Source organism: Spinacia oleracea, chromosome 6 (assembly GCF_020520425.1).
Source record: "Spinacia oleracea cultivar Varoflay chromosome 6, BTI_SOV_V1, whole genome shotgun sequence".
In the NCBI taxonomy this organism is placed as follows: Eukaryota; Viridiplantae; Streptophyta; class Magnoliopsida; order Caryophyllales; family Amaranthaceae; genus Spinacia; species Spinacia oleracea.
In genome coordinates, this window is record NC_079492.1 from 84,846,787 (window position 1) to 84,861,258 (window position 14,472).

The window sequence follows — 14,472 nt, forward strand, 5'->3', positions numbered from 1 at the left end:
CAGTGCACAATTGTATTCACCGATTCGTTCCCTAAGGTTTACACTACTATCAACACACGATGTTACTCTTGTGTGTGAGATGGTGTTACTAGAACTTATGCCCAAAAGAGAGAGAAACAAAAGAGAAGAAGAGAGAATGATTGTGTACCAACAAAGTCATAGATGATAAGTATTTATAGTATTAGTGGAGGTAGAAAAAAAATCTAAGGAATTCAAGGGACTCAAAAGAATCCAATGACCATAAGCAAGGTAAGCATTCTTCGATAATGAAGCGTTAATAACCTCCATAATCAAGAGGAATCATAAACCAACTTAACTCATCATATTCGTAAAGGTTATGGTGATTAAAACGTAATTAATAAGGCTGTAATAAAAAAGGATCCAAATGAAGCAAAGAAAAATCGCAAAATCAAGACTTTTGGCCTTCGTCCGGTCGGACGACCACCGCCCGGTCGGGCGCGCGTTCAGCTTACCAAAATATTTTTAATTATCCCGGTCGGGTGACCTCCACCCGGTCGGGTGCGCACAACAATGATATAATACAAACACCCTCACTGTCGGGCGAATAAATGCCAACATTCTTTTCGTACGCGCGCCCGGTCGGGCGGCATCCGCCTGATCCCCATCGAGCAGACTCTTTTTCAAGCTTTACTCCAACAGGGAGTACTTACAAAGATTGGAACTTCCTATCTGTATCTCTAATTTTCTTTCTTAACATATTATAAATTCTACATTTTATATCAGACTCAATACACTTAGCAGTAAGAAATTAATAGTGGTTGAATTATTCATTATTGGAAAAAGATTGTGCGAGTAAGTGTAGGAACCATGAAAGAGATAGAAAGATTAATATAATAGGAGGGAGGACCAATTTGTTCTCCCTTAACCCTTACTACTATGTACTACGTATATTTTTTATATTATATGGAATAAATTACAAATATATAAGGGAATGAATTATATAAGAGAAGAAAATATTTCCTCTGGTTTTTTGTTACACTCTTTTTATTTTCATCCCATTTTTATGGTTGATTACACTTCTAATTTATTTATATTTAGCAATTTTTTTTAAACCTTACCCCTTAAAATCTCAAACCCCACTTATACCACTTTCTAGCTCCACCCACCTACCTCATACCTGCATAATGCAAGGATCCTTACCCACTTCTCTACCCACTTTACTTGCTCGAGTAACCATATAGCTAGTCCATATTAATACATATCTAACCTACTAATTTTTTATTTAAAAGTTCAAAAAACCTAAATCGTACATAGTGAGTATTCTTGGATTTTGATCAATTACTCTTAGATATAGTTCAACTCTTAAATATTAGATATTTTTTATGACACAAAATAATTTGATAATAGAATTATTTTAAATTAGCCAATATTATTGTTAGATTGTTTGCGTTATATATGTTTAAGTATTCAATCTTGTATTGGAAAAATTTATTCCTTCCAATAGACAATTTTTTTATATCATTACTTAATATTTATTTATTGTTAGATAACATTGCTATTATTATTTAGAGAATGCACTAATTTTCGTCTCTCTTTCCGTTTAAACCCGTTCCTTTAAAATCTTCCCACTTTTTTTATTTATTTCTTCTTTTGTAAAGGTTTATCCCCGTCATAGCCATCTTACTTCACTAATTAAGGATAACAATGATCCTAATTATGGATAAAAGTGACCTTACTATTCAAGGGGAAAAGTTATTTTATCGAATGAGAAAAGTAACCTTACTCAAGAGTAACGACCGACGAAGGACAAAAGGGTCCTTATTCAAGGGAAATTTGGACCTTACACAGGGATAAAAATGACTATAAAATAATGTAATCAGTGCAATAATAAAACGCACATAATTACTCAGTTTGGCCACCATTTATAATTTGTTGTATAGATATAGATAAATAGAAATCTGTGAGCTTAATTTTTTTTGTTATAGAAATTCTATATTACTAATTATAAGTAGAGCAATTACCCGTGCTACTGTTGCGGAATTGATCGTAGTATAACAAATTTAGTAAAATAACATTTTAAAATAATGGTAATGATGATCAGTTTGTGATACCGTAATTTTTGGCTATAGAACCCAATCTTTGAACGGATTGATGAGTATATTATATTACAAACTGTTAAGTTATAAAAAAATTATAATTTTTCTAGTTTGACATAATATTAGAGCCTTATGCACACGGCCTAATATTCATAATATTTAAATTCTTAGGTATAGTTTCCTGTTATTCTGTTAGAGTGGCCATTTTATACATAAATTTTATGCTACACGGTTTATGCATGTAATATTGTATCATTTTATCCTTACACTATGTACTTTAATCAATAATACAATAAATTTTAAAGTACATGCGTAATATATTATTGAAGATATAGCTTATATGCATGTACTTTTATATCTAAACAGAAAATTAGTACATAAATTTATTAAAGTACATGCTTAAATTATTCCGTTTACTCCCTCCGTATCTAAATATTAAAGATGTCAATATTCTCATGATGATCTCCATTTGTTAAAAAATATATTATAGATGTCTGACGATCTTGTATGTTATAAGGAGTAATAAATAAATAGGATACATTATTCCTAAGTTAATCATATGCAATACTAAATAAGATAGTATTTTAATGAAATACCAAAATTACATAAAGTTAAATTTATTTAATTAGGGCAGGAAAAAGGGGCGGAATTTTTTTTAACGTGAGCGCGACATGTGTCAGTTATGCATTTAGGACATCTCTTTTAGTATAGATTGATATACAATCTAAATATGGTCAAGTTTTTTTTATAATTGTATATCATGTCTCCCATTGTCCTACATGTATAAAGTAATGTGATCAAGGTAGATGCCTTGAAAAAGTATAATGTAAAATATATTTTCCTTATAAAGTAATTTGGTATTTGTGACCAAGGAACAAATTTATTATTTTCCTCTCAATATAACAATTCTTACTATATTATACTCCGTACGTAGTAATAATATTTTTTGATATAAAATTTTTATAGTACCTGTGAATGATAAAAATTGCTCCAGTTATTAACTATACAATTTTCTCAAGTTATTATGGTTATTATATAAATTTTCCGAGTTCTAAAAATATTGTCAACATATAATATCAGTGTCCTGAATAAAAATATTTTCAGCATATATAAAATATTCCATATCCATATGATTTTCCATTATTTACCTTATGCAAATTCAATATACTTATTTTTAGGTAACAATGGATTCCGTAAAATAGTGTTGTTATAAATTGAACAATATATATAATTATTATTCTCTTTAATTAAGGAAGAATAAAAAAGAGCGGGAAAACTTTTAACCAGAGAGCGACATGTGTCTGATGTGGTTTTAGGGGTTTCTCTTTTAGTATAGTTACTAGTATAGTACCCGTGCGATGCACGATTTATAATCTAAACATAATTTTACATGAAATATGATAGACAATTATCATCAAAATAGGAGTTTATAGATATTCTCGAAATATAAAATAATTAATGATGGATAAATTTGTTATTGCTCATCCGGTGTCTTGCTTATTAAAAAAACAATGAAAACAAATAAGGGTACATAGATAAAATTATTTTCATTCTCATTCATCATTTGTGTCAAACATATATAAAGTTATCTCACCCGCCCTTCAGTTCGATAGTAATACATTATTACCCCCTTAATACTCACTATGTACCCCGATCACTTAACATCTATCTTGACCATTTACTTTATTGAGTTAGAGATGACTTTGAAACGGGACAGAGCCTGCACACCCGCACTCGCCTACAATTATCATCTTCATCCCCTCCATCCACGATAGGAACGATACCCACCTCTCCCAACCCCCGTCTCAAGCGATACAAAATAAAATTCACCCCCTCTTCATCACCTCCCTTTCGTGTATCCACACCCACCCTTAGACTCGACTCTTTTTTTTGGTAAGAGAGTTTTGAATTTTGAAACTCTATTATAGAGCCTCTGAAAATTCGTTTGTCTGATTAGAGTTAATCAGTAATTAAACAAAACATTATAATATGTAAGTTAATAGTACTTTTTTTATATTCATAATCAATCAGATGAATTGAAGGATTAGTGACTCGGGCGAGTTCAATCTAAATCCATCATCAGCCCTTCACCCACGACGATTACATTTTTTAACCCCATCACCGAATAAAATTTCCTCCACTGCGGCCCACTTGGGTCGGATGCATAGGGGGATCTCCCAAAAAACTCATCCCACTGACAATCTGACATCACTATGTTCGATAAAATAATCCACTTTTCCTTTCAACTAAATTTTAAATATTTTGACATAAGTTTATTACGAAGTATCAAAATTGATTATATTAATTAGCTATAATATTTTTAAAAATATATTTTAAAGTGACATACATAATTAGGATTGCGTGAGTGTTCTCAAATTCGATCAATTCAAACTCGCCCCATCACCAAGGTGGGTACATGTTATCGTTATACCTATCCAACAAAAATCTCTTTTTGTTAGTCAACATTAGTCAATCATCTACGTTTAACTTTGTTGTCAGACCAATCTAAAATCCAAACTCGCCCCATCATCAAGTGTGATTCACCATTTACATATATAAATGTTATTTTGCACGAAATTTTAAAGTGATATTGCAATCAGTTACATTAATTTATAAAAAAAAGTGTTATTGCAAACATATTAATAATAAAGAAACTTAATCATCTAGATCTTTTGACTTTGTGTAACACCCCCAAAATTTGGACCTTTTATATATTCAAAAACCCTGTTTTTATTTTATAAAATTATCGTCCAAACCTTGGGAGTGTCACTGCTATATTTATTCTCCATAGAGAATAAATGCAAAGCAACAAAACAATTTAAAACATTAGAGTCAAAATTAACTAGGACAAATTGTTTTTTACCACCTACTAAAATCGAAAAATTATTTTTTACCACCTAAAAAATTAGAACTTGTATTTTACCACCTAAAAAAAATTAAAACTTGTTTTTTACCACCTGAAAACAAAAAAATAGATGAAACCTTTATGTATGGCTACCTAATTCAATTTCCCTTCAATTTTTTACACTCCTTGTGTGATTTTCTTTAACTCTTTAATCCTTCTCTCTTTACTTCCATTACATTTTGTCAATTTTGTGAATTAATGGTGGTGAAAAATTATGTAAATTCATGGAATATAAGGAAGCGGGGGAAGAGGAGAGAGTTAAATACATTAAATCGTGGAAGAATAATATCAGAAGTATTACCGTTGTTGTGGCCCCCTACATAACATTTTCATCTATTTTTCCATTTTTCAGGTGGTAAAAAACAAGTTTTAAATTTTTTTTAGGTGGTAAAATACAAGTTTTAGTTTTTTAGGTGGTAAAAAACAATTTTTCGATTTTTTTAGGTGGTAAAAAAAAAATTTATCCAATTAACTAAGTGGTCTAAAAAGCTGGCCGATAAAATAATACAAGTATACAACCAATTCTCATAAAATAAATAACAAAATTCAATTTAAACTGTAGAAATTGTCTCTTGACTATGTGGTTATTCTAAGCGTCTCCTCACTCGTAGCCAAGTACCTTTACCAACCTGCAAAAATAAATAGAAAAGATACAAGAGAGACGAACTCTCAAAAATCAGATAAACTGAGTAATTCCAACTCCATCCCGTAAAATAAATAATTTTAGTTTGAAAACGTTTTGAGTACATAAAATAAGTAATTAAACAACAAGTATCAATTTAATAATTCCATTATTAAACTTATCACATAAGATCAATATTAATTAAGTGAGGGAAAGAAAACGCTAAGGGTCGCGCGTAACCCTTGAAAATGGCCAAAGTAAGATGAGTACAGAATGTCCCTAGTGTGCACACCCCTCACTAATTGACTATGGGTCTCCGCGACCGCGCACCAATAGAATTAGGAGGAAGACTAAGCATAAAGTTTAATACAGAATAATAGAAACCTACTAGAAGCATACCGGTTCTCCACTAAAGTGCACCGATAGCACAACATCTAAAAGGACAACATGTTCCTTACCCTTACGGATTTTTCCCTCTAAAATTACACTTTAAGTAATTAATATTTTAATAAGGTTAAAACACACAAACGACTAACTCATGAATCCAAACAATACAATTAACTAATTAAGTGGCCACATGAAATTGAATCATAAAAGTCAAACCTTATTACTTGCAACCTCATATTAACCAACTTATGCAACTCACATCCAGGCGCTCGAATATGTCAGTATTCCCAACAACTAATGACCACAATAATCCACAACCAAGTTTATTCTCAAGTTCTTCGATATAGTACTACGCAATTCGATTCGTAAGAGTAAATCAAGTAATCTTTTTCGAAAATAAGTATAGAGTTCAATTAATATTATCATAATAATACTACTAGTATACATATTTATAATTTCACATTTTCAAAGCTCATATACATAACACTTAAGTTCCTTATCACATGATAACACATAAACATCTCCAAAATATTTTTTCCTAACGGAATCTAAATATGATAGACATTGAAAATTACCTTGAACGTGCGCGTACTTTGAACTAGTAGTTCTCCTGTGTGGTCCCTAAGTAGCCTCTATCTACGACGACTACACAAAATTAACGAGCCTAAATTAATGTGTAGTAGGAACATTGTTCGAAATACATTCTAAGTTAGTACACGCCAATCTATTACTATATACTAAAAGAGACACCAGGAATAACACGTGTCATTTTCTGGGTTGATTTTTTCCCGCCAATTTTTTTTATTTTTTTTTTACTTTTTAAAAAAGATTTTACTTTGCATTTTTTTAGGAAACTAAGATAAAAATAAAATAAAATATAATTGAATTACCATTTATAGAATATGCAGTTATTTTATAAATATTATGTATTAATTAGATTCCTAATTAATAGCCTCATATCACGCTATTGTACAACATGTAGTTTGTATATATACTGACAATACACAATCAATGAAAGTCAGGGGAATTATTTCTCACAACCATAAATGTAACTACGTAGTACATGCTATATTATTGGAGGAAAGATGAACCAATATAATTTTCTCCTTTACAATTTGATTTTATTTATGTATTTTTATAACTTTTTAATTAATTTATATAAATATTGAAGAATTGATTTCTAATGTTAGTCTAATAACAATACACGGTGAGTATGGATGTTAATTAAAATAATAATAAGTGGTAAGTATACAACTATATAATCCTTAACTTTGTACTCCGTATTGTACTAATATGCATATTTGGCTTATTTGAATATTTATTTTATACACTATAAATTCATACTTTTGCATTTATTCTTTTTACTTTCACGTTTTCCTAATATCACAAGTCTTTTATTTAGATACTATTGAAATAATAAAATATTTTAGTATAACCGTGCGTTGCACGGGACCTAACCTAGTTATTACTACAAGAAAGCCGCTTCAAGTAATTAAATTATCTTATGAAATCAAGTCAATAATACTTTAGATAATGAAATCCATTAAAACCAAAATAAGTGATCATTATGAAAACAATCAAATGCTTATTCGTAATTGTTACTGTAACATTATTTTAATAAAAACAAGTCCTTTTTTTAAAAAACAATAAAGCAAGGCACAATATAGATAAACAAGGTTAGTTTAATGGTACTTGCAGGTCTGCTAATTGATGAGAAGGAAGTCGGTGAATACGAAAAGTAATAAAGCCCCCCCCCCCCCCCCCCCCTTTTTTTTTAATAAACCACTTGTTACGAATTCGTTAAAAAAAAAAAAAAAAAAAGAAAGTCCAAAACTCAAAGTCAGGTTTTAAAAAGTTCAAAGCTTGAAACTAATACTCCGTATACATTACCTACCGAGAAGGGTGATGATGATGATACTATGGTGGCGACGGCAGAGATGCATGAGAGTAGGGTTTATCGTTACACGAGATATTTTTGTGAGGTTTGAGGGTATATATAACTTAGGGTATTAGGATTTAATTAAGAGACTTAATTTCAGAAAATTTATAAAATAAATATGAAAATATATACATGTATATAAATATTGTAGTTTCTCTTATTTAAACTCATTAAAATTTTTATTTTAATTGTAAAATTATCTTAAATTATCAATATATTTTATTATAAAATACCCGACAATTCGGGGTATTACACTTTGTATATAGTTGATTACGATAAATTAGTTAAAATTTCAATCAACATGCTCTTAAGATTTCAATAATATGAGCGAATAAATTATTATTCGTGCTCCGTATAAAAATATCACGATAATGAGAATGTGGCAAATGTTATTTTTGATATTTAAGAGTAAGTATATGCTTCGTATGAAAGAAAGTATATGGTTAGAGGGCTCATTTTGTTAGTTAACTAAGGACCTGTAAAGTATTTGAGACGACCTTATTAAATACATTAAGTAAATAGTAACTTTTGTTGTGCATATCCGTATTCATTATATGATACAAATTCTCAAAAAGTTGATAGTATTATAATAATATAATTGATAGTCCAAGTTAAACTATTATAAGATTCTCTATATCGATTATCAGGAATTGTATGCAAAGAGTTTTCTTTGGTACAAATAATAATAATCGATCAAAAGAACGTTCGAACATATATGTACTCAGTATATGACACAATTTCTAAACGAAACTTGATAGTACTTACAATTAGTCATTATTTATGTTATTAGAGAGGCAAATCAGAGAGAGACATTTGTCATCTCCACATCGATTTGCCTCTCTTTTAGTATAGTACGGAGTATATAGATTTAAATTAGAAATTTATTAACATGGGCAAATAAGTAATTCGTAATATAATCGATTATTATAAGTAATTAGAAGACCTTAGGTAAAATATATACAAAATATATTAATTATTTTATCATAGGTTAGTTACCAATATTATAAAAGAGGCAAATCAGAGTGTTATTTGTCAGCTCCATGTCAATTTGTCTATCTTTTAGTATAGTACTCCGTACACAGATGTTTGTTAAAAATCGACTAAAATATAAGTCAATTGTTTAACCTAAAATATTTGGAGGAGCGTTTTTAAGTAGAGAGGACTACGTAGTCGCGCATCATTTTTCTTGTTTACTACTCCCTCTGTTCCTTTATGTTCTTCCCATTTGAGAAATGGTGTGAAAATTAAGAAAATGGAATCTTATAATGATTGGGTGTAAGAGTAATGATTGAATGTAAGAGAAAGTAATAAAGTAGTAAAGGAAATTAATAAAGAAATGAAGGAGAGAGAAGATATTTTTAATAAAGTAATAAAAAATTATAAAAGTGGAGTTGGGTGAGTGAATAGGGAAATGTGAATGAATTAAATAAGGGATGGTGTGGAATTTTATGGTAAAAAGGTATGTCCAAAAAAGAAAATGGGAAGAACATATAGGAACGCCCAAAATAGAAACGGAAAGAACAAAAAGGAATGGAGGGAGTACTTCTTTCATTTCTTTTTTGGATAAACCCGTTTTATTTTCACGGTTGTTAGTAAATAACTTCAACTGTTAATAACTTAAATTATCAATTAGTAAAAATTATTAAACAAAATGGTAGTATTTTGTGAGTATTTAGACAAATCCAACAAAATGCTACGGAGTACATGACTATGTTCATCATAATGTATTAATAATCACCAAAAAGTAGAAAAAAAGTAGAGGTATGTACGTGTGAATATAATAGCTAGTGTAAAAATCAAATAGTTTCATTAAAAAATTTAGGAATTAGGTAGTAAAGTAGTAGATAGATTAGATTACAAAAGGTTTGTTCATGTTTAAAGAAGTTACGTACATAATTTTTTTAAAGTAGTAAAATATTACTATCAATGGGGGTGAGAATTATTGAATTTAGTTGCTAAATATACTACGTATAAAATAGTACAATCAATGACTGTTATAATTATCGCATTTAGTTGTTAAAATATTATAGAGTACTATTGTACGGAGTAATTTTTTTATACACTCTTATTCATACTTGATTGATTTTCTAATTTATTTGTATTCGAGTTATGTAAGTACGAAATACAAATAAATAGACTACTCTTAAATTTTTTATATAAAAATCTTACTACGTACTCCGTAAAATGGGTTAATTTTTATAAAAAGATAATCTTAAATATATAAATTAAAAAATATTCCTTATGTATAGAATGAAATCTTTGTTTTATTCTGAGGAAAAGAGAATCAAATTTTTTTAAACGTAAAAGTTAACAAAATAATTACAGAATCAAATATTTTATGTTTTTTTATAATTTTTTTTTAGTATTTATAAGAGAGGTCAATTAATGAGTGACATTTGTTATCACCCAATTAATTTCATCTATTTTAGTATAATATATAGATAGAAGTGATTTCAAATCAATCTTAATTTGTTTATATCTTTAGAAATACATTTAATAAAGATTGTTTTGATTAAGACACAATCTTAAAATAAATAAAATTAATTTGGATACCCAATTCCATTAATAGTATCATGCGTATGTAGGGGTGTCAAATCGGATCAACGGATCGGGTTTGGGTCGGACTCATCGGATTCGGGTTGAAACGGATCGGATTGGAACGGATTAATTTGGCTAACGGGTCGGATCGGATCGGATTGAAAACTTAACGGACCGGATCGGGTCGGATTTTTTATTCACGGATTCATATCGGATCGGGTTGTAAACGGGTCGGATTGTAGTCGGTTTGGGTCGGATCGGATCGGATTGGAATACGACGGATTGTTAACGGGTTTAGTCGGACTATAACGGGTTCGGGTTCATGTCGGTCGGATTAATATCGGATCGGATTCATATCGGATCGGATTCATTTCGGATCGGATTCATATCGGATCGGATTAATCGGTAACAGACTAAAACGGGTTGGATTGAAACTAATTTAGCCTGGTTACATTGGATTCAGTTTTATATTGATTCGGGTAATTATCGGATCGGGTTATTTGGTAGCGGGTTGGAATTTGGGGCAGTTCGGTTCCAAATTATATATTATCATATCGATGACTTAATTAGGCCGGGGACGAAAATAATAACTAACTTTTAAAAGTAATAAGAATTTAAGATTAGTAATATAAGTTATTGAATATATTATTATATCGATGGGTTGGAATTAGTTCGGATTAAACAGGTCACGGATTAAAAACGGATCGGATCTAACGGGTCACGGGTTGAAACGGGTCGGATTAAACGGGTCACAGATTAAAAACGGATCGGATTAAACGGATATTCCTCGGGTTGGAACGGATTCGGATTGAAACGGATCGGATCATAAACGGGTTTCGGATCGCTTCGGATCGGATTAAATGGATCCGGATTGTCACGGATCGGTCTGTTAACGGATTCGGATCTTAATCGGATCAATACTAACGGGTTGGGTCGGATTCGGGTTGAATATAATCGGATCGGATCGGATTTCGGATTTTAACTCGCGGGTTCTAAACGGTTCGGATTCTAAACGGTCGGACAAACTCATCGGGTTCACTGGGTCGGATTGAGAATTGACACCCCTATGCGTATGTGAATCAAATACAATAACGGGGGGTAACAACTAACAAATATGCCGGCCGGTGTTATAAAGCCGGACCTTTCCTCCAATGTAGCGCTGATTCGACACGTAAGGAGATTGAAAATGCGGGGGCCACAGAACCCCAAGTATAGGAGTATAAATATAACGTCCTCTTGTCTATTTTTTTCTTAGTTAATTTCATCATCATTGATTCATTTCACATTTCACATTTCACATTTCACATTTCACATTTCTACAAGGCAAAGTAATTGCTTCCTAACAGAACACACAAAAACATCTTGTTTTTGGGTACTCCACTCTTCTAGCTCTTCCTTCATCTTCTTTCCCAAATATTATGTCCAACATTCCTAATCCTATAATCTCTTCTCTCCCTCCTACCAAAACTTGTTTAAAGTCGCTATCGATCGATACTAATAAGTTTGTTATGGATGATACTCATTCTGACGTTGATGATGATGATTACGACCAACTTCATAGATGGCCAACCATTTCCGAGGTACAAAACTAAATTATAATACTCCGTACTATTTTTTAATGATTATTATTAAGAAATAAAAATATATTTAAATTTGCAGGCAGTAAAAGAGATGAGAGCAATAGGAAAAATATCAGGACCAACAACAGTAACAGGATTGCTGTTATATTCAAGAGCCATGATATCAATGGTATTCCTTGGATACCTAGGCGAATTGGAACTAGCAGGTGGTTCTCTGGCCATTGGTTTTGCGAATATCACCGGTTATTCAGTGATATCCGGTTTAGCAATGGGAATGGAGCCAATATGTGGACAAGCATATGGTGGTAAACAAATGAAGTTACTTGGATTAACATTACAAAGGACAGTGCTTTTACTTTTATCTACTTCAGTACCTATCAGTTTCATATGGTTTAACATGAAGAGAATCCTTGTTTGGTGTGGTCAAGATGAAGAGATCACTTGTGTTGCTCATCTCTTTTTAGTTTTCTCTATTCCTGATCTTTTCTTTCTTTCTTTTCTTCATCCTCTTAGAATCTATTTGAGGACACAAAACATTACTTTACCCTTAACTTATTGTACCGCCATTTCTGTTCTTGTTCATTTGCCTCTTAATTTCCTCTTAGTAGTCCATCTCAAGTTAGGCATCATTGGGGTTGCAATTGCTACTATTTGGACTAACTTAAACCTTTGTATCTTGCTTGCTTCCTTCATTTACTTCTCTCGAGTCTATAAAGACTCATGGATTACCCCGAGTATGGATTGTCTTCGAGGATGGTCTTCCTTGTTAGCCCTTGCTATTCCTACATGTGCTTCGGTTTGCCTTGAATGGTGGTGGTATGAGTTTATGATAATGCTTTGTGGGCTTCTTGCAAACCCAAGAGCAACGATTGCATCAATGGGTATACTAATACAAACAACTTCATTAGTATATGTATTCCCTTCATCTTTAAGCCTTGGTGTCTCTACCAGGGTTGGGAATGAGCTCGGGGCTCAACGCCCTGGGAAAGCCCGTGTTTCCATGATCGTGTCTTTGGCATGCGCCGTAGTATTAGGCCTTGGTGCCATGCTATTTACAACTCTGATGAGGAACCAATGGGGTAGGTTTTTCACAAATGATGAAGAAATCTTACATCTAACTGCTGTTGCATTGCCGATTGTAGGACTGTGTGAGCTAGGTAACTGTCCACAAACAACAGGTTGTGGAGTACTCAGAGGAAGTGCAAGGCCTACAGTGGGAGCCAATATTAACCTGGGTTCGTTTTACTTTGTAGGAATGCCTGTTGCTATCTTATTCGGGTTCATTCTTAAGAAAGGATTCCCAGGGCTATGGGTAGGTCTACTCGCAGCCCAAGCCTCTTGCGCACTTCTAATGCTCTATGTCCTCTGTAAGACAGACTGGACTCTTCAAGCAGACAGAGCTACTCAATTGACTAAAACATCATTATCATCACTACCAATTTCGACATCATTCCATTTTAGTAAATCTCTTGACAAACCTAAGATTGTCCCAGTTACGACCAATCTCGAATTCCTGTGTATAAAGAATAAAGATGAGACCACATTAAGATCATGTTTACCATCATCACAAGCTTCCCTTGAAACTAATCCCCTCTTAAACACTCACTAATTCATTTCATTAATCAATGTATAATGTCATGCACTTTAATTAATTAGGTGTTTAAACTTTAACCCACATTTTTGCCCAAATCCGCCCTCTACTTCTCATGCCAATTCTACTGTACGTAGTTTGTACTAGACTTCCTCTTCTTTTTATCTTTTTTTCTACTTGTGAGTCGTCAAGTCTGTATTATTCTGATTATTAATAAAAAATTTACTATGTAAAGGTATTTAATTATACCACTATAGGAGTCCGGATCTTCTTCCCATTTATCATTTATATATCATTTTCTCAGATTGGTTCATATTGTTTTTCTTTTTAGCACCCGGTTCATCCTTATGGTTAATCCGAATTTGGGGTGAGTTCTGGGTGGATAGGTTTCATTCCTCTCCCAATTATTGTCGCAGGGGATCGAAAAATGGGTCGTCCCTATCAAGTTCAATCTCAATCACCACTGGACCAACCGATAATTGATATATTGGTTGATATTGTTACTTGCCCAATGATTTCGACTATATATGCTATTTAAATTAACGCAATTATCAACAAAAACAAAAAAAGTTACGAGTACATATACTGTGAGGTACGTAGTAGAAGATTTCTACTCATTGAATGCAGGACAAGTTCTGATTCTAAGTATGATTACTACTTAATTATATACGGATCATGAATTAATCCGTATTATTGTACAAATTACGGATCATCGTACATAAACCCTGAAAGATTACTAATTGCGGATCATGAATAAGTGAATGACTCCGTATTATTTTAAACTATATCATTGGTGCTGAAATTGTTGTTTAAGGAGAGAGATTGAGGAAAAAGTACTCCCTCCAAATCTAAA

The 14,472-nt window shown here is 31.8% G+C and overlaps 1 protein-coding gene across 1 annotated transcript; it reads left to right on the top strand.

Annotated features, from left to right (window-relative positions):
* The first annotated feature begins 11,717 nt into the window (after positions 1 to 11,717).
* On the top strand, positions 11,718 to 13,932 carry LOC110792281 (protein DETOXIFICATION 48). Its single transcript, XM_021997101.2, has 2 exons — positions 11,718 to 12,028; positions 12,108 to 13,932. Exons 1-2 carry the CDS (start codon positions 11,867 to 11,869, stop codon positions 13,635 to 13,637), a joined length of 1,692 nt encoding a protein of 563 aa, XP_021852793.1. The 5' UTR covers positions 11,718 to 11,866; the 3' UTR covers positions 13,638 to 13,932.
* The last annotated feature ends 540 nt before the right edge of the window (positions 13,933 to 14,472 follow it).

Coding starts and splice junctions, on each gene's coding strand:
- LOC110792281 (XM_021997101.2), top strand. CDS start 11,867: ATGTCCAACATTCCTAATCCTATAATCTCTTCTCTCCCTCCTACCAAA. Junction 12,029..12,107: donor GATGGCCAACCATTTCCGAG/GTACAAAACTAA, acceptor TTAAATTTGCAG/GCAGTAAAAGAGATGAGAGC.